Raw genomic sequence first — 21,035 nt, 5'->3', positions numbered from 1 at the left:
GTAATAACAACCATTAAAACAATCTTTAGAGTAGGTAATTAATGTGCAATTAATGCAAGGAAAATATGAGGGAAAATGAATCCCTTGGGGTGTGACCCCTATTTTCCCTTCATGCATGCAGGAAAGTTGTTTATTTTCTTGGGTGTGCCAAACACATGAAAGGATCAATTTTCATTTCCCAACTTTTTCATTCCGCAAACCAAACGAGGCCTAAATGAAAAGAGACCCAATCCTAGCCAAGGCCATCCCTCAGTCTATTTGAATCAGGTTTGACACGTTTAGAGAACATGATCTACAAATGAAAAGAACAACGCTAAATGAAAGTATGTATGTTAATAAAAGAACGGGTGGTGGATTTTCAGTTGTAGCGGTCCTCTTTCCTTCGGATTTGGTGGTGGGCATAATGCCTCAAATTAGCTGTTATAGATCGAGAATCTAATATCGCCTCTCTATTAAAAAATAAATGTATTGTATGTTAACTGAACAGATTATTGATGTAGGAGATTAATCTTGTTTGGGATTTTGCCCAGAATGATGAATTGGCTGAGTTTAATAAAGTTCAATTTCTAATATAAAAAAACACAGATAAAATTGAAATTGAAGTACACGCGTTTAAAATAGAAGAACAGAGGTTTTAAACCAAAACTTTCCAAGTAAAAAAGAAACAAAACGGATATAAAAAGTGAAAGAGCAATAAAGTTCCATAACAAGAATAAAAAAGGTACAACCCTATCTTTATTAGATAAAGAAATTGACATTTTTCCGTCTAATAAAACCTTTTCTTAGACTAATATATTGCATCTACTGAGGTTTCATTTTGATCCTTTATTTTGAACGAGCTACATAATAGGGTGAACAATTCTGGCCTGAGAAGGCAATGGAACCCACTTGCGGTATTCCTGCCATATTAATTCAGTGTGTAATGGTTAATTAGAAAACATAGCCTGCAGAGTACTACATAAAACATAGGATAATATACTTTTTGCACATATCTTCCTCACTACATGGATGCAAGTTTTGTTATGTAAAGATAGATAGATATCTGCTGGGGAAAATCACCATTTTCCAGTTGATAATTGATTATAAACTTTGCTGCACAATGAAGAGGTGTTGGGTCTCTTTCTGCCTGTCCCGCATGAATGAGACCCATCATAGCCCAAGCATTTTGGACTAAATTGGATCGGTTTCCTTCTAGAGGAATGTATTTCTGTATCAACCGAGTGAGAGATATAAAATCAAGACGGATCAAGAACTCGAAGCTTGAATTAATTAATTAATTAGTTACCTTTTGTGGACATGAAAGATAGCCCTCTCCCCAACCGCCGTTCTCTCTCTGCGCCGTAAGTAGAAAACTAACCCCATTGCGCATGGCCTCACTAGTTCTGAAAGTCTTGCCAGCAGCTGCCAATCCTCCTAGCGCAAACCAGGTACCATATATGAAGCAAACTCCCCAATTTCCATACATGTCCAAATGTTTATAAGAGTTTAGTTATTAGTTAAGTTCATCCTGCATACTTTTGACATCCAGAAAGCAAGAGAGATAATTACAGGGAAAAAACGCTCCGAGATTACAGGGAAGCATTTTAGGGTTTTGGTAATCGCCAAAAAAAAAAAAGAGCTTGCTGCCTGTCCGGCGGCGCCTCCACGTCGACTGTGGGTTCCGGCCTCATCGACGAATGGGTGTTGCCGGACGGGATCGTGGGGGCTCGGGGCTCCGTATATGTTTTCGGCTTCATCCTTCTGGGCCGTATACTACGTTTCTTTCTTCTTGGATGGCAGCGCAAGCGTGTAGGATGGGTGGCTGGGTTTTGACGCAGGCTTGGGGCAGGTGGCCTGAGGCCAGATCGTGGCGGCGATATGCCATGGATTGTATGGCGCTGGCTATCTCTCTGAGATGGGTTGATAGGCGGATCAAGCGGACGGACAAGGTCGTGCGGCAAGGCATGGCGAGTTTCGCACTGGATCTTGGTGTGGATTCGTCTGGATCTGGGATTAATTCTGGTTTCGACCGACAACAGTTGAGGTCGGCGTGGCTTGCTGTGTGGACTGTGTGTTTCCGGCGATGTGAGTTTGACGGGGCAGTGTTATGGAGGTGGGTTGCCGGCGGGGGCTGTTTCATGTTTTTAATTAGAGTAATTGTTTTGGTTAGGTTTTTGATTAGGATTTTGGTTAGGTCTTTCTGGTCATTCGCATGTCCCTACTCTGATGAGCTAGGGTTGGGTCAATTTGAGGTGCCATGGATGTGGTGTCATTCTTGGGGACGAATTGGTTTAATTTCGATGTTATCTTATGTTCAATGTGTTGACGAGCGATCCTTGCACGTGGTCTGGTATCTTTGGGACACGGTGTGGAAGAGGGCGTTGGTTTTTCTGGCGATTGTCTATGAGGTGGTATCAGGATTCTCGGGATTTCTTGTAGCCCGAGTGGTTGGGCGTTATAGGTGGTTAGGGGTTCGGCCCTTTCGGCTCATGGAAGTCATTCTTGATGACGGACCCATAACTGGTTTAGGTTTTAGGGAAGAGAGTGGGAGTTCATGTCCACCACCGGTCATTCCCGTATGGTGTAATTTGGTTATTATCAATAAAGGTTTCTTATTCTCAAAAAAAAAAAAAAAAAAAAAAGTTCATCCTTTTTTTTTTTTTTTTTTTTTTTCTTCTGTACTAGGTGAAACTAACATATTTTCATAATCATAGATTGATTCCCTAGAATAGAAACATACCATGAACCATCCGGCATTTGTATATTTTCAAGGTAGTGTACATACCATGATTCCTTATCGTCTTCCTTGTAATCAGGGGCGGAATTTTTTTTTTAATATATTCCTTATAAATTATGAAGATATTTTATCCATAAATTATTAAAATATAGCATATTAGTTCCCTCAATGTAATTAATATATTAACCAACCACAACTCAAAATAAATAATTAATATTTCAAACATAAATGCTAGTATAAAACCATTAATTATTTCTTTGCTAATTAGCTGTTCATAGTTATTTTGAATATTTTGTATATACGTTTACGACCAAAAAAAAAATAATTTGATTTGGACCCCCAAAACTTTGGATCCTAATTCTCTTCCCTGCTTGTAAAGTCGGCAAGTTAGGACCGCTGATCGTGAGAGAGCGACTGAGGACTTGGGAGTCCGTTAGGACCACAAGAGCTTCTTTCATCATATTAATGGCATTCATATAATGGACGTTACCTCAATACCTCACTACTCCAAGATATTTGGGTTCCGTTAAACAGCCAACCCAGACTCGGAAAAGGATATGAGGTAGTTGAGAGCTTCTCTCTTTTTCTTTGGTCGGTAACTGGACTTTAACCGGACTTTACGAAATGAGATGCTTTCATTGCTTTGTTGACATTTGGTTGGTTAACGTAGGTAGCCCATCGCGGCGGGCCGCTAACCCCTCATTCCCTCAATAGGACGAACGACGACTCCTGCCGTAGGAGATTACGAATTGGGCTGTCCACACACCGACACACGTGGAATAATCGATCGACTTGTGCAGGTGAGCTAACTCAATTGTTATACAGTTTTAACGAAGGGTTGACCTATTGTGGGGAGAAATAAGTATGCTAGTTTACCTTGGTTTCAGAGTAGAGGCTGCGTGTACTACATGTACTGTATTATTGTGATTAGTTTATTTTGTCCGGAAAATATGACATATGCACCTTATAGTTATTCACCAGCCCTTTATTCAAAAAAAAAAAACTACAAATTATCGTCAAATATCATAAAAATTCTTTGGTGTAAGAGTTTTTTTTTTTTTTTTTAATGAATATCATGTCGATATATTAATAACTCAAACCAAAAAGATAAATACATATCCTCCATCTACCATCATAGGATAGATAAAGAGTTTGTGGTAATAGCACAGTGATACATAGATTAGATCAATCATTTGACGGTTTCACGCTCATAAACAGAGCCTATATAGTAACTATTTACTATGTAGCTACTACATAGTAAATAGTTGACTTTGTCTAAACTCGATGACACTTACTAAAACCTAGAAGCATAACTCCCTAACAAAATAGGGAATTATTGTAATCAAAATAACTAGACTAAAAATAGGGCCTAAACCCAAGTTCACTTAGGCCCAATTGGTGTAACATTATTGGTTACCCAACAGCCAACACTAGTACACTACAACATATTAACACAAAACGTTGTGATACAACCAGAATAATTTTAACTGCATTCGTTTCAAGTAAATTTCAATTGTCTGATGTATTTAGAATCTCTGGTGAGATTTCAATACTTCAAACAGATAACTCATAATTTCATACATTTTTATACCCTTAGATGTAGGATTCTAGGCTTAGTTCTTGTCATTTTTGAGTCATTTACTTTGTGTTTGTGTTTTGTAGGTTAAACTGAAGAAAGAATGATTTGGAGTTTAAGTCACGCAGGATTGAAAGGATGCTGGCCATCCTGATCTTCCAAAATTGTCTCTGCTTTGCGTCAACTTCACAGATTAAACTGTACCTTCTCAGAAGGAATTAGCAGGCAAGCTTATACCATTGGAAAGATACGGATGTTAGCTTTCTAAAGAATTTTACGGAAGTGGATTCGCATTTTTCTGGAGGAAGTTATGATGATTTAAGTGACCTAGTTCAGGAAGGCAGATTCTGACGGATTTTCGGAATCTGACTTGTGAGGCCCAAGTCCGCTGCTCTTAGCACTTGAATGGAACAAGGCTGAACGTGATTGACATATTTGGAGTAATTTCTTGCATTGACTTTAATAACCCTGCGTTCCTTTGGAGAGAAGAAAGCTATTCCAAGTTGGACTAGAAAACCGAAGAAGCCCAAGTCAAGTAGGATTGAAAAGAGACATATTCTGCAGAAAACCTAGCACGTTTGGAGAGACAGAATACACAGCATATTCTGCAGAGAACGAGAAGAAGAGAAGCTCTCACCATCGCTGGACCCGAGTTCCTCAATTCTTCCATTGTTTGTTTCATGTTTTCTTTGATTTTAGTCATGTTTTTCATAGTTATGGATTGCTAAATTCCTAAGCTAGGGCTGAGATGAAGCCCCTAGTATGACTATTCTCTTTATTTAGTTGGTTTGCTATTGAATTTCTGGATTTCTATGTTAAATTCTTAATCACCGTTTCAATAGAACTTTTATTCAAAATCTTTGCTCGGGATCAATAAGACTAGGTTTTGTTTATGAGTTGTTTGGTTGGAAAATATGATGCTTGATCAATGAGTAGATGTTTTCTAGGGTGCCAAAAGATAATTTAATCTTGTGATTTAAGAGTTGTGAATTAAGAATACAAGTGCTTGATCATAGTCGATATTCTTGTTTGCATGATTTCCTAGTTCTTTTGTGCTTAATGGAGTTGAACATGTTTGCTTGAACCTGATCATTAAGTGGAGTAAATTATAGTTTGGCTACTTGAGTTCTATACATGATCAATAAGTTGGAATTCATAAGTTAGAAGAACTTGGCATATGTCTGGGATCAATAAGGCTTATGTACGGAAATCTTTAGTATGAAATCTAGAGAATTCAATGGTTATCAACTAGAGAATAGGATAGAAGTATTAGGTGGTGGATTCAATGCTTTAGCATCTTCATAATCTGTTCTTAAACTTAAAGAAATCTCATTGCTCATTCTTGTTTTTAATTTCAGTTTTCCTTTCTTTAATTAAACCTCAATCATCATAAAAATCAGTTTGTTTCACTTAAGTATAGCACATTTGTCATAGCAAAATTGTTTCAATCAGTCCTTGAGGGAATGACCTCGTGCTTGCACATCTATCCTACAATTGAATCGTGCACTTGCGAGTACTAAATTAAAATTGACAACAAGTTTTTGGCGCCGTTGCCGGGGACTGACTTAATTCAATTCTATTTGTCAGTTGTGCCATACTTAATTTATGTATAGTTTTTTAGTTTTTCTTTTCTTTTACTTATTTATTTATTTTTGTTTGTTTTTCTGTAGGTTTGAATTTTGTTTATGCAAGGTCGTCGATCCCAGAATTTAGATATCATTGTCTACGATCCGGAGATTGAACGAACTCGTAGAAGACTTTTAAGGCAAGCAAGAACTCAAGTACAGTTGCGGCTCCAATGGCAGAAGATGAAACAAAAGCATTGAAGGAGTTCACGGCTCCTACTGCTCTCACAACATCATCTTGTATTGTTGTAGCTCCTATTCATGCAGGAGTGCGTTTTGAGATTAGACCAGCAACAATTCAGAGTTTGCCTAATTTTTATGGGAAGACGAATGAAGACCCTTATCTCCATGTGGAGGAATTCAAAGACATATGTGGGACTTTTCAGTATGAGATATCAGATGAGCAGATCCGTTTAAGGCTTTTCCCTTTTTCATTGAAGACAAGGCAAGAAAGTGGCTAAGCTCTCTTCCCCTGGTTCCATCAATACTTGGGATGATTTGGTTAAAAAGTTCTTGTTGAAATTCTTCCCAGCTAAGAAAACTAATGCTCTCCAAGCAGAATCTTTGGCTTCTCTCAACCCGAAGGAGAACCTTTTTATGAGAGTTGGGAGCGTTATAAGGATTTATTTTTGAAGTGTCCTCATCATGGATTTTCTAAACCCAAAAGGCTCAATTTTTCTAACCGAGGTTTGAACTCCCAAAGTAGAAGTATGGTGGATGCTACAGTTGGTGGAAGCTTGATGGGAAAGACGGCAGATGAGGCAATTCAAGCTTTTGAGACTATATGTGAAAATTCGCAGCAATATGATCCTTATACAACAGTGCCCAAAAGAGGAGGACTATATGAGGTTAGTGCAAGTACTAAGTTGGAGGAGCAAGTTGCAGCCTTGGCAAGACAAATGAAGAGCCTTACTCCTCTGTTAAATAAGGCTGCAAGGGAGACATGTGCTTCGTGTTCAAGTATTGCACATACCACAGAGGCTTGTCCCGAAAATTTCTTCCAAGATGAGCAAGTCAACATGGTGAATAATTATAGAAGGCCTGTGAATGATCCTTTTTCAAATACATATAATCCAGGTTGGAGGCAACATCCAAATTTCTCTTATAGTAATAATAATCAGGTGCAAATGCCAAGGAATCCTCCCATGCAAAATTATCAAGGGCCAATTGAACAAAAGAAACCATCTCTTGAAGAAACCATGCAGCAACTTGCACAAAATCAGATGGAATTTCAAAAGGCTAATGCTCAGATGCTTCAAGCTATTCAAGAGACCAAGAAAGAGCAGCAAGTTCAATCTCAAGCTATTTCTAAGCTAGAAGTTCAAGTTGGTCAGATTGCCACTGCTTTGAATGAGAGAGAACAAGGGCGTTTACCTAGCCAAACTCTTGCTAATCCAAGGGGTCAATTTGAGAAACATGAGCCTATGAAAGCTGTGATCACATTGAGGAGTGGAAAAGAAGTTGATATAAAAGTTCGTAGTCCAAGAGATAAAGAAGAAGTCAAACGGGGAAACCCAGAAATTAATGAATCAGCAGAGAAGGAATCTGCAGAAGGATTGAAGCTGCAACAGCAATCCCGAAAACGTACTGATTCAACCCAGCGACTTCTAGCACCCCAGAAACGCTTTACGGTCTACTTCAGAGTCTCAATTTGTTCCCAAACCTCCATATCCACAGTTGCTTCAGAAGCCAACGAAAGATAGGCACTTGACTGAGATTATGGAACTATTTCGCAAGGTGCAAATTAATATTCCTTTGCTTGATGCTATTAAACAAATCCCAGCTTATGCGAAGTTTTTGAAGGAGTTATGCACTAATAAAAGGAAATTTGAAGATCATGAGAAAGTGTTGTTGTCAGAAGAGGTCAGTGCCGTAATTCAAAGAAGACTCCCTCCAAAGTTGAAGGATCCGGGCAGCTTCACAATCCCTTGCACAATTGGTGATCATTATTTTGAGCGTGCTTTGATGGACTTGGGTGCAAGTGTTAACCTGATGCCATACTCTCTATATTTGAAATTAAAGCTTGGTGACCTGCAACCAACATCAATCTCCTTGCAATTTGCAGACCGATCGGTCAAGAGGCCAAAGGGAATTGTTGAAGATGTGTTAGTGAAGGTTGATAAGTTCATATTGCCTGCAGATTTTGTCATTCTTGAAACTGAACCAGATGCTTATTCAAGTGAGGATGTACCAATCATTTTGGGTCGTGCGTTCATGGCTACTGCTGATACCATAATTAAAGTAAAAGATGGACTTCTATCTATGACAGTTGGTGACATGTCCGTGGAGTACAAGATTTTTGAAGCTGGTCGACGTCCCTCTGACGACGGTAAATGTTTTATGGTTGATTCAATTTCTCCTATTACTCATGAATCTTTTGTTTTGAATTCATCTCAAGATCCACTTGAAGTATGTTTGACACAATCTGGAATGGATTTTGATGCCAAGAAAGAGGTTGATGAGTTAGAGAAGCTTCTTAATGTTGCACCGGTTTTTGAATCAAGAAAGTGGAACCAATTTGAGTCTTTACCTTTATCCACAAATAAAGTTGTGCCTTCCATTCAGCAAGCACCGAAGTTAGAGCTCAAGCCACTGCCACAACACTTGAAATATGTATTTTTGGGTGAATTTGAGACACTTCCAGTGATTATTGCTTCGGACCTTTGTGAAGAAGATGACAAGAAGTTGTTGCAAGTTCTTCAAGGTCACAAAACAGCGATTGGATGGACAATTGCAGATATTAAAGGTATAAGTCCTACAATGTGTATGCACCGAATCCATCTTGAAGACAATATGAAGCCAACACGTGATGCACAAAGGCGTTTAAATCCACCAATGAAAGAAGTTGTGCGTTCTGAAATTTTGAAGCTCCTAGATGTTGGAGTTATATATCCAATTTCAGATAGTCAATGGGTTAGTCCAGTTCAAGTGGTGCCTAAAAAGTCAGGAATAACCGTTGTGAAGAATGAAAAAGATGAGTTAGTGCCTACAAGGATGACTACGGGTTGGAGAGTATGTATTGATTACCGAAAGCTCAACACTGCCACACGCAAAGACCACTTTCCATTACCCTTTATTGATCAGATGCTTGAGCGATTGGCGGGTCATAGTTATTATTGTTTCCTTGACGGCTATTCAGGGTATAATCAAATTCCTATTGCACCAGAGGACCAAGACAAGACTACATTTACTTGCCCTTTTGGTACTTTCGCTTACCGGAGAATGCCTTTTGGATTATGTAACGCACCGGCTACCTTTCAACGATGTATGATGAGTATTTTCTCCGACATGGTGGAGCGATTTATTGAGGTATTTATGGACGACTTTTCTGTTTTTGGTTCTTCTTTTGATGATTGTTTGCTTCATTTAACTCTAGTGCTCAAAAGATGTCAAGAAACCAATCTTGTGCTAAATTGGGAGAAGTGCCATTTTATGGTCAAGCAAGGTATTGTGTTGGGACATATTGTTTCAAGCAAAGGCATTGAGGTTGACAAAGCAAAAATGGATTTAATTACCAATCTTCCTCCACCAACAACAGTAAAGGGAGTGCGTTCTTTCCTTGGCCACGCCGGATTTTATCGGTGTTTCATGAAGGACTTTAGTAAAATTGCAGGACCCTTGAGCAATTTATTAGCAAAGGATGCAGAATTTGTGTTTGATGAAGCATGTCTAGAGGCATTTAACAAGCTCAAGGCCCTCCTAACTTCAGCTCCTATCATAAAGCCTCCGAATTGGAATTTGCCGTTTGAATTAATGTGTGACGCATCGGATTATGTGGTGGGTGCAGTTTTGGGGCAGCGTATAGAGAGGCTTCCTCATGCTATTTATTATGCTTCAAAGACTCTAAATGATGCTCAGCTTAACTATTCTACCACCGAGAAAGAGTTGCTTGCGGTTGTATTTGCTCTAGACAAGTTCCGGTCTTATTTGATTGGTTCCAAAGTAATTGTCTTCACTGATCATGCTGCCCTTAAATATTTACTTGCCAAGAAAGATGCCAAGCCTCGATTGATCCGTTGGGTTCTCTTACTTCAAGAATTTGATTTGGAGATAAAAGATAAAAAAGGAAGTGAGAATGTGGTTGCAGACCACTTGAGTAGATTGGTGCATGAAGATGATGAAGTGGACTGCCTTCCTTTGAATGAAAATTTTCCTGATGAACAATTGTTTATGGTACGTGATTCTCCTCCTTGGTTTGCTCATATTGTGAACTTTATTGTTACTAAAAAAATTCCAGATCATTGGAGCAAGCAAGAGAGGGAGAAATTTCTTTCAAAAGTGAAGCATTATATTTGGGATGAACCATATTTATTCAAACATTGCCCAGACCAATTGATTAGAAGATGTGTACCGGAAAATGAGTTTCAAAGCATTCTTCGTTTCTGCCATAGTTATGCTTGTGGTGGGCATTTTGGAGCCAAGAAAACAGCGGCTAAAGTTCTTCAAAGTGGATTTTATTGGCCAACATTATTCAAGGATGCTTTTGAATTTTGTTCTTCATGTGATCGCTGCCAACGAATGGGTAATATCTCCAAACGTGACATGATGCCCTTGAGTAATATTTTGGTGGTTGAATTATTTGATGTTTGGGGAATAGACTTCATGGGACCTTTCCCTCAATCCTTTGGCAATCTCTATATATTGGTGGCAGTGGATTATGTATCCAAATGGGTTGAAGCAATTGCTTGCAAGACTAATGATCACAAGGTGGTACTCTCCTTTCTCAAAGACAATATTTTTGCTCGTTTTGGCACTCCTAGAGCCATTATAAGCGATGGAGGACTACACTTTTGCAACAAGCCATTCGCATCACTTATGAAGAAGTATTCCATCACTCACAAAGTCGCTACACCTTACCACCCTCAAACTAGTGGTCAAGTTGAGATTTCTAACCGGGAAATTAAAAATATTTTGGAGAAAACAGTTCGCCCGGATAGAAAAGATTGGTCTCAACGGTTGAATGATGCTCTATGGGCATATAGGACAGCCTATAAAACTCCAATTGGCATGTCGCCATATCGCTTAGTTTTTGGGAAGGCTTGTCATCTTCCGGTGGAGTTGGAGCACCGAGCATATTGGGCAATCAAGCACTACAATTTTGACATGAATGCAGCCGGTGAACAGAGAGCATTGCAGCTGAATGAGATGGAGGAAATTCGTAATGAGTCTTATGAGAATGCAAAATTTACAAGGGGCGCACCAAGAGGTTTCATGATAAAGTCATTCGTCAAAAGACATTCGAACCAAACCAAAAGGTGCTGCTATATAACTCTCGGCTGAGACTCTTTCCAGGAAAACTGAAATCTCGGTGGATGGGTCCTTTTCTGATTACAAAGGTGTTTCCTCATGGAGCAATTGAAATCAAGAACTTGAGGAACAACTCAATCTTCAAAGTGAATGGTCAACGTCTCAAACCTTACTTGGAGACATCTTTTGACACCAATGAGCAGCATGTTTCCTTCACTGATCCTCCAAATGAATGAGCTTAAACTTAGTCTGGCTGAAGACATAAAACTTAGCGCTTGTTGGGAGGCAACCCAATGATTGTTGGAAGAAGAGGAGTGCGTGTTCAGCAAGAATGAGGCTTCTAATCGTGCTCACATCTGCTACCTTCATACCAGGGACGTTTCCTAACTCTTTTCTTCTATTTTCGTAGTTCTTTTTCATTCATTAGTTGTTTTGGTCGTGTTCTGTCCCCTTACTGTTATTGCTGCACTGCTGTTTTATATTCGGGGATTGCAGTATGCACTTCAATCCTGCGACTGATTTGTTCTTCACATTGCGGACAATGCTCAATTTAAGTTGGGGGGTGGGATTTCATATTTTTATTTTATTTTAGGTCTGTGTTCGGTGTTTTGTTTTAACTTATTTAAAAAAATAATAATAAAAATTAAAATAAAAAATTTTTGCGTTTTTTTTATTGGGTTTTTAGTTTTGTTTGTGAGTCTAAGTCTTAGGGGTCTTCCAAACACTATGATGAGCATGAACTTCTTACGGATAATATTATGGTCTTAAGATGATAGCAAGCATGTATTGATTCATGATTTTAAGTAATTGTTAATAGATTTTTATGACCATTGTGCTCAACTTGTCGTGCATTGATGGTTAGATTGGTGTAATGATTGAAATTTGATTGATGCATGCTAGGATGAGTTAAACTTGATTTTAACCCTGTGAGAATTTGAGCCTATATATGTGCTTCTCTTTTCTGAGTGAATTAGAATAGATCATCCTATTTTCTTGACGTGGATTTTGCATGATCTCATCTTTTATTCATCTTGGTCAAGACTCGGATTCGACTTGCATATTTTATACAAGGACAAATGCTAGAACTTGCCCCAAAGCCTCTTGAAGCGTATGGTTGAATTGCATGATGGACGGGAAAGGATAAAGGCACTAGGATTAATCACCAAAGCCGAATAAAGCCTGTGTCCCTTTAATGCACACAAGTTGTGCAACCCCCTAGATAAACCCTCTTGAGCCTACATTAAGCCTTTTCTTTTGTCAACCACAAATTCCTTACCTTTTAACCTAGTATAGTTATATCTTTACCCTATTCTAAGGAGTTAGTGGAGCAAAATTTTCAGAGATTCATTATGGTTCAAGGTATTTTTGTAAGCAAGTATGGGGGAGTGTTATTGTAAATGTCGATCCAAGGAAGAATGAAAAAAATATATTGATGGCTATCGAAAAGAAAAAAAAAGCCAAAGAAAAAATCGAAAGTAAAAAGAAAAAAAAAGAAGAATTTCCTTGGATTCGATAAGTTGTTTTATTATATTATGGTGTTTAGAATGAAGCAAAGGCCCAAAAAGATGACATCCGGCCTTAAGAAAAAGTTTTTTTGCTTCATGTGTTTCGAGTTTCATTGCCTTGAGGAAATTCATTGAAGTTCTTATCTCTCTACATTATCATTCTAGTGCTCTACTAAGTTCCTTAGAATTTTTGTGATTCCCCGATCCTTTCTTTCTTGAAACCTACACCCATACCCCCGTTACAACCCTAAATAAAGACCTCTTTGATTTTTGAAGTTGTGCATTCGATTTGTGGAGACTTGTGCAGAGGGGTGAGCATATGGTGTCACTGGCCTTTCATCTGAGTTTTGGCATTCCTTTCATGAGATCATAATTATTAAAAAATATTGTCAGAAAAAGCTTTTCTTTCTTGTTGTCATATGTGAGCTATTTGTTGCCTTTATACATCATTCCTCTCACATATAACTTGAGTGAAAATGGAAGCTTATGCCATAGTCAGAAAATCATGAGTGGAAAGAAATTGAGTGCATCCTTGTGAGAAATTGAGTTGACACTTGTTTGAAACATGAGGAAGTTGGGTTTCTTTTGTTGCATTGGTTTGATCGTTCTTGCACTAAATTTTGAGCATGATGGTCATCAAAATAGATTAGCTTTTGAGTGAAGTTGTGAATTTGCTATTGTGCTTGCCTGAATCTTGACTGACCGTACTTGTGGGCAATATAAGTTCTCTGAGATGTTTGGAAGACATTAGGTCCGTGCTTTGAGTCATATTTATTTTTCTTTTCTTGTTTGCTCGAGGACTAGCAAAACCTAAGTTTGGGGGTATTTGATAACTCATAATTTCATACATTTTTATACCCTTAGATGTAGGATTCTAGGCTTAGTTCTTGTCATTTTTGAGTCATTTACTTTGTGTTTGTGTTTTGTAGGTTAAACTGAAGAAAAGAATGATTTGGAGTTTAAGTCACGCAGGATTGAAAGGATGCTGGCCATCCTGATCTTCCAGAATTGTCTCTGCTTTGCGTCAACTTCACAGATTAAACTGTACCTTCTCAGAAGGAATTAGCAGGCAGGCCTTATACCATTGGAAAGATACGGATGTTAGCTTTCTAAAGAATTTTACGGAAGTGGATTCGCATTTTTCTGGAGGAAGTTATGATGATTTAAGTGAACCTAGTTCAGGAAGGCAGATTCTGACGGATTTTCGGAATCTGACTTGTGAGGCCCAAGTCCGCTGCTCTTAGCACTTGAATGGAACAAGGCTGAACGTGATTGACATATTTGGAGTAATTTCTTGCATTGACTTTAATAACCCTGCGTTCCTTTGGAGAGAAGAAAGCTATTCCAAGTTGGACTAGAAAACCGAAGAAGCCCAAGTCAAGTAGGATTGAAAAAGAGACATATTCTGCAGAAAACCTAGCACGTTTGGAGAGACAGAATACACAGCATATTCTGCAGAGAACGAGAAGAAGAGAAGCTCTCACCATCGCTGGACCCGAGTTCCTCAATTCTTCCATTGTTTGTTTCATGTTTTCTTTGATTTTAGTCATGTTTTTCATAGTTATGGATTGCTAAATTCCTAAGCTAGGGCTGAGATGAAGCCCCTAGTATGACTATTCTCTTTATTTAGTTGGTTTGCTATTGAATTTCTGGATTTCTATGTTAAATTCTTAATCACCGTTTCAATAGAACTTTTATTCAAAATCTTTGCTCGGGATCAATAAGACCTAGGTTTTGTTTATGAGTTGTTTGGTTGGAAAATATGATGCTTGATCAATGAGTAGATGTTTTCTAGGGTGCCAAAAGATAATTTAATCTTGTGATTTAAGAGTTGTGAATTAAGAATACAAGTGCTTGATCATAGTCGATATTCTTGTTTGCATGATTTCCTAGTTCTTTTGTGCTTAATGGAGTTGAACATGTTTGCTTGAACCTGATCATTAAGTGGAGTAAATTATAGTTTGGCTACTTGAGTTCTATACATGATCAATAAGTTGGAATTCATAAGTTAGAAGAACTTGGCATATGTCTGGGATCAATAAGGCTTATGTACGGAAATCTTTAGTATGAAATCTAGAGAATTCAATGGTTATCAACTAGAGAATAGGATAGAAGTATTAGGTGGTGGATTCAATGCTTTAGCATCTTCATAATCTGTTCTTAAACTTAAAGAAATCTCATTGCTCATTCTTGTTTTTAATTTCAGTTTTCCTTTCTTTAATTAAACCTCAATCATCATAAAAATCAGTTTGTTTCACTTAAGTATAGCACATTTGTCATAGCAAATTGTTTCAATAAGTCCTTGAGGGAATGACCTCGTGCTTGCACATCTATCCTACAATTGAATCGTGCACTTGCGAGTACTAAATTAAAATTGACAACAAGTTTTTGGCGCCGTTGCCGGGGACTGACTTAATTCAATTCTATTTGTCAGTTGTGCCATACTTAATTTATGTATAGTTTTTTTAGTTTTTCTTTTCTTTTACTTATTTATTTATTTTTTGTTTGTTTTCTTGTAGGTTTGAATTTTGTTTATGCAAGGTCGTCGATCCCAGAATTTAGATATCATTGTCTACGATCCGGAGATTGAACGAACTCGTAGAAGACTTTTAAGGCAAGCAAGAACTCAAGTACAAGTTGCGGCTCCAATGGCAGAAGATGAAACAAAAGCATTGAAGGAGTTCACGGCTCCTACTGCTCTCACAACATCATCTTGTATTGTTGTAGCTCCTATTCATGCAGGAGTGCGTTTTGAGATTAGACCAGCAACAATTCAGAGTTTGCCTAATTTTTATGGGAAGACGAATGAAGACCCTTATCTCCATGTGGAGGAATTCAAAGACATATGTGGGACTTTTCAGTATGAGATATCAGATGAGCAGATCCGTTTAAGGCTTTTCCCTTTTTCATTGAAAGACAAGGCAAGAAAGTGGCTAAGCTCTCTTCCCCCTGGTTCCATCAATACTTGGGATGATTTGGTTAAAAAGTTCTTGTTGAAATTCTTCCCAGCTAAGAAAACTAATGCTCTCCAAGCAGAAATCTTTGGCTTCTCTCAACCCGAAGGAGAACCTTTTTATGAGAGTTGGGAGCGTTATAAGGATTTATTTTTGAAGTGTCCTCATCATGGATTTTCTAAACCCCAAAAGGCTCAATTTTTCTACCGAGGTTTGAACTCCCAAAGTAGAAGTATGGTGGATGCTACAGTTGGTGGAAGCTTGATGGGAAAGACGGCAGATGAGGCAATTCAAGCTTTTGAGACTATATGTGAAAATTCGCAGCAATATGATCCTTATACAACAGTGCCCAAAAGAGGAGGACTATATGAGGTTAGTGCAAGTACTAAGTTGGAGGAGCAAGTTGCAGCCTTGGCAAGACAAATGAAGAGCCTTACTCCTCTGTTAAATAAGGCTGCAAGGGAGACATGTGCTTCGTGTTCAAGTATTGCACATACCACAGAGGCTTGTCCCGAAAATTTCTTCCAAGATGAGCAAGTCAACATGGTGAATAATTATAGAAGGCCTGTGAATGATCCTTTTTCAAATACATATAATCCAGGTTGGAGGCAACATCCAAATTTCTCTTATAGTAATAATAATCAGGTGCAAATGCCAAGGAATCCTCCCATGCAAAATTATCAAGGGCCAATTGAACAAAAGAAACCATCTCTTGAAGAAACCATGCAGCAACTTGCACAAAATCAGATGGAATTTCAAAAGGCTAATGCTCAGATGCTTCAAGCTATTCAAGAGACCAAGAAAGAGCAGCAAGTTCAATCTCAAGCTATTTCTAAGCTAGAAGTTCAAGTTGGTCAGATTGCCACTGCTTTGAATGAGAGAGAACAAGGGCGTTTACCTAGCCAAACTCTTGCTAATCCAAGGGGTCAATTTGAGAAACATGAGCCTATGAAAGCTGTGATCACATTGAGGAGTGGAAAAGAAGTTGATATAAAAGTTCATAGTCCAAGAGATAAAGAAGAAGTCAAACGGGGAAACCCAGAAATTAATGAATCAGCAGAGAAGGAATCTGCAGAAGGATTGAAGCTGCAACAGCAATCCCGAAAACGTACTGATTCAAACCCAGCGACTTCTAGCACCCCAGAAACTCCTTTACGGTCTAATTCAGAGTCTCAATTTGTTCCCAAACCTCCATATCCACAGTTGCTTCAGAAGCCAACGAAAGATAGGCACTTGACTGAGATTATGGAACTATTTCGCAAGGTGCAAATTAATATTCCTTTGCTTGATGCTATTAAACAAATCCCAGCTTATGCGAAGTTTTTGAAGGAGTTATGCACTAATAAAAGGAAATTTGAAGATCATGAGAAAGTGTTGTTGTCAGAAGAGGTCAGTGCCGTAATTCAAAGAAGACTCCCTCCAAAGTTGAAGGATCCGGGCAGCTTCACAATCCCTTGCACAATTGGTGATCATTATTTTGAGCGTGCTTTGATGGACTTGGGTGCAAGTGTTAACCTGATGCCATACTCTCTATATTTGAAATTAAAGCTTGGTGACCTGCAACCAACATCAATCTCCTTGCAATTTGCAGACCGATCGGTCAAGAGGCCAAAGGGAATTGTTGAAGATGTGTTAGTGAAGGTTGATAAGTTCATATTGCCTGCAGATTTTGTCATTCTTGAAACTGAACCAGATGCTTATTCAAGTGAGGATGTACCAATCATTTTGGGTCGTGCGTTCATGGCTACTGCTGATACCATAATTAAAGTAAAAGATGGACTTCTATCTATGACAGTTGGTGACATGTCCGTGGAGTACAAGATTTTTGAAGCTGGTCGACGTCCCTCTGACGACGGTAAATGTTTTATGGTTGATTCAATTTCTCCTATTACTCATGAATCTTTTGTTTTGAATTCATCTCAAGATCCACTTGAAGTATGTTTGACACAATCTGGAATGGATTTTGATGCCAAGAAAGAGGTTGATGAGTTAGAGAAGCTTCTTAATGTTGCACCGGTTTTTGAATCAAGAAAGTGGAACCAATTTGAGTCTTTACCTTTATCCACAAATAAAGTTGTGCCTTCCATTCAGCAAGCACCGAAGTTAGAGCTCAAGCCACTGCCACAACACTTGAAATATGTATTTTTGGGTGAATTTGAGACACTTCCAGTGATTATTGCTTCGGACCTTTGTGAAGAAGATGACAAGAAGTTGTTGCAAGTTCTTCAAGGTCACAAAACAGCGATTGGATGGACAATTGCAGATATTAAAGGTATAAGTCCTACAATGTGTATGCACCGAATCCATCTTGAAGACAATATGAAGCCAACACGTGATGCACAAAGGCGTTTAAATCCACCAATGAAAGAAGTTGTGCGTTCTGAAATTTTGAAGCTCCTAGATGTTGGAGTTATATATCCAATTTCAGATAGTCAATGGGTTAGTCCAGTTCAAGTGGTGCCTAAAAAGTCAGGAATAACCGTTGTGAAGAATGAAAAAGATGAGTTAGTGCCTACAAGGATGACTACGGGTTGGAGAGTATGTATTGATTACCGAAAGCTCAACACTGCCACACGCAAAGACCACTTTCCATTACCCTTTATTGATCAGATGCTTGAGCGATTGGCGGGTCATAGTTATTATTGTTTCCTTGACGGCTATTCAGGGTATAATCAAATTCCTATTGCACCAGAGGACCAAGACAAGACTACATTTACTTGCCCTTTTGGTACTTTCGCTTACCGGAGAATGCCTTTTGGATTATGTAACGCACCGGCTACCTTTCAACGATGTATGATGAGTATTTTCTCCGACATGGTGGAGCGATTTATTGAGGTATTTATGGACGACTTTTCTGTTTTTGGTTCTTCTTTTGATGATTGTTTGCTTCATTTAACTCTAGTGCTCAAAAGATGTCAAGAAACCAATCTTGTGCTAAATTGGGAGAAGTGCCATTTTATGGTCAAGCAAGGTATTGTGTTGGGACATATTGTTTCAAGCAAAGGCATTGAGGTTGACAAAGCAAAAATGGATTTAATTACCAATCTTCCTCCACCAACAACAGTAAAGGGAGTGCGTTCTTTCCTTGGCCACGCCGGATTTTATCGGTGTTTCATGAAGGACTTTAGTAAAATTGCAGGACCCTTGAGCAATTTATTAGCAAAGGATGCAGAATTTGTGTTTGATGAAGCATGTCTAGAGGCATTTAACAAGCTCAAGGCCCTCCTAACTTCAGCTCCTATCATAAAGCCTCCGAATTGGAATTTGCCGTTTGAATTAATGTGTGACGCATCGGATTATGTGGTGGGTGCAGTTTTGGGGCAGCGTATAGAGAGGCTTCCTCATGCTATTTATTATGCTTCAAAGACTCTAAATGATGCTCAGCTTAACTATTCTACCACCGAGAAAGAGTTGCTTGCGGTTGTATTTGCTCTAGACAAGTTCCGGTCTTATTTGATTGGTTCCAAAGTAATTGTCTTCACTGATCATGCTGCCCTTAAATATTTACTTGCCAAGAAAGATGCCAAGCCTCGATTGATCCGTTGGGTTCTCTTACTTCAAGAATTTGATTTGGAGATAAAAGATAAAAAAGGAAGTGAGAATGTGGTTGCAGACCACTTGAGTAGATTGGTGCATGAAGATGATGAAGTGGACTGCCTTCCTTTGAATGAAAATTTTCCTGATGAACAATTGTTTATGGTACGTGATTCTCCTCCTTGGTTTGCTCATATTGTGAACTTTATTGTTACTAAAAAAATTCCAGATCATTGGAGCAAGCAAGAGAGGGAGAAATTTCTTTCAAAAGTGAAGCATTATATTTGGGATGAACCATATTTATTCAAACATTGCCCAGACCAATTGATTAGAAGATGTGTACCGGAAAATGAGTTTCAAAGCATTCTTCGTTTCTGCCATAGTTATGCTTGTGGTGGGCATTTTGGAGCCAAGAAAACAGCGGCTAAAGTTCTTCAAAGTGGATTTTATTGGCCAACATTATTCAAGGATGCTTTTGAATTTTGTTCTTCATGTGATCGCTGCCAACGAATGGGTAATATCTCCAAACGTGACATGATGCCCTTGAGTAATATTTTGGTGGTTGAATTATTTGATGTTTGGGGAATAGACTTCATGGGACCTTTCCCTCAATCCTTTGGCAATCTCTATATATTGGTGGCAGTGGATTATGTATCCAAATGGGTTGAAGCAATTGCTTGCAAGACTAATGATCACAAGGTGGTACTCTCCTTTCTCAAAGACAATATTTTTGCTCGTTTTGGCACTCCTAGAGCCATTATAAGCGATGGAGGACTACACTTTTGCAACAAGCCATTCGCATCACTTATGAAGAAGTATTCCATCACTCACAAAGTCGCTACACCTTACCACCCTCAAACTAGTGGTCAAGTTGAGATTTCTAACCGGGAAATTAAAAATATTTTGGAGAAAACAGTTCGCCCGGATAGAAAAGATTGGTCTCAACGGTTGAATGATGCTCTATGGGCATATAGGACAGCCTATAAAACTCCAATTGGCATGTCGCCATATCGCTTAGTTTTTGGGAAGGCTTGTCATCTTCCGGTGGAGTTGGAGCACCGAGCATATTGGGCAATCAAGCACTACAATTTTGACATGAATGCAGCCGGTGAACAGAGAGCATTGCAGCTGAATGAGATGGAGGAAATTCGTAATGAGTCTTATGAGAATGCAAAAATTTACAAGGGGCGCACCAAGAGGTTTCATGATAAAGTCATTCGTCAAAAGACATTCGAACCAAACCAAAAGGTGCTGCTATATAACTCTCGGCTGAGACTCTTTCCAGGAAAACTGAAATCTCGGTGGATGGGTCCTTTTCTGATTACAAAGGTGTTTCCTCATGGAGCAATTGAAATCAAGAACTTGAGGAACAACTCAATCTTCAAAGTGAATGGTCAACGTCTCAAACCTTACTTGGAGACATCTTTTGACACCAATGAGCAGCATGTTTCCTTCACTGATCCTCCAAATGAATGAGCTTAAACTTAGTCTGGCTGAAGACATAAAACTTAGCGCTTGTTGGGAGGCAACCCAATGATTGTTGGAAGAAGAGGAGTGCGTGTTCAGCAAGAATGAGGCTTCTAATCGTGCTCACATCTGCTACCTTCATACCAGGGACGTTTCCTAACTCTTTTCTTCTATTTTCGTAGTTCTTTTTCATTCATTAGTTGTTTTGGTCGTGTTCTGTCCCCTTACTGTTATTGCTGCACTGCTGTTTTATATTCGGGGATTGCAGTATGCACTTCAATCCTGCGACTGATTTGTTCTTCACATTGCGGACAATGCTCAATTTAAGTTGGGGGGTGGGATTTCATATTTTTATTTTATTTTAGGTCTGTGTTCGGTGTTTTGTTTTAACTTATTTAAAAAAATAATAAT

The 21,035-nt window shown here is 38.7% G+C and overlaps 2 protein-coding genes, 1 long non-coding RNA gene and 2 other non-coding genes across 5 annotated transcripts; 3 read left to right on the top strand and 2 right to left on the bottom strand.

Annotated features, from left to right (window-relative positions):
• Positions 1-1,300: 1,300 nt before the first annotated feature.
• On the top strand, positions 1,301-3,569 carry LOC121051454. The gene is made up of 3 exons (XR_005805768.1): positions 1,301-1,427; positions 3,096-3,278; positions 3,387-3,569. It is a non-coding gene; the product is annotated as an uncharacterized LOC121051454 (long non-coding RNA).
• Positions 3,570-6,463: 2,894 nt separating this feature from the next.
• LOC112191142 lies at positions 6,464-6,569 on the bottom strand. Its single transcript, XR_002932859.1, has one exon. It is a non-coding gene; the product is annotated as a small nucleolar RNA R71 (small nucleolar RNA).
• Positions 6,570-6,627: 58 nt separating this feature from the next.
• Positions 6,628-11,400, top strand: LOC112184802. Its single transcript, XM_024323038.1, is given in 4 exon segments — positions 6,628-7,548; positions 7,595-8,921; positions 9,396-11,093; positions 11,096-11,400. Coding segments are annotated over 4 exon segments (4,251 nt in total).
• A 3,917-nt stretch (positions 11,401-15,317) lies between these two features.
• Positions 15,318-20,633, top strand: LOC112184801. Its single transcript, XM_024323037.1, has 2 exons — positions 15,318-18,153; positions 18,628-20,633. Exons 1-2 carry the CDS (start codon positions 15,318-15,320, stop codon positions 20,631-20,633), a joined length of 4,842 nt encoding a protein of 1,613 aa, XP_024178805.1.
• Positions 15,693-15,799, bottom strand: LOC112191132. Its single transcript, XR_002932850.1, has one exon. It is a non-coding gene; the product is annotated as a small nucleolar RNA R71 (small nucleolar RNA).
• Positions 20,634-21,035: the final 402 nt, after the last annotated feature.

This window comes from Rosa chinensis, chromosome 2 (genome assembly GCF_002994745.2).
Source record: "Rosa chinensis cultivar Old Blush chromosome 2, RchiOBHm-V2, whole genome shotgun sequence".
NCBI lineage: Eukaryota > Viridiplantae > Streptophyta > Magnoliopsida > Rosales > Rosaceae > Rosa > Rosa chinensis.
The sequence above is the reverse complement of the archived record's forward strand: the minus strand, read 5'-3'. Positions and strand labels throughout refer to the sequence as shown.

Bases quoted from the DNA above. Each gene is read 5' to 3' on its own strand.
- LOC112184801 (XM_024323037.1), top strand. From the start codon at position 15,318: ATGGCAGAAGATGAAACAAAAGCATTGAAGGAGTTCACGGCTCCTACT. The intron at 18,154-18,627 runs GTTGGAGAGTAT...TTTCAAGCAAAG, and splicing joins GCCTACAAGGATGACTACGG to GCATTGAGGTTGACAAAGCA.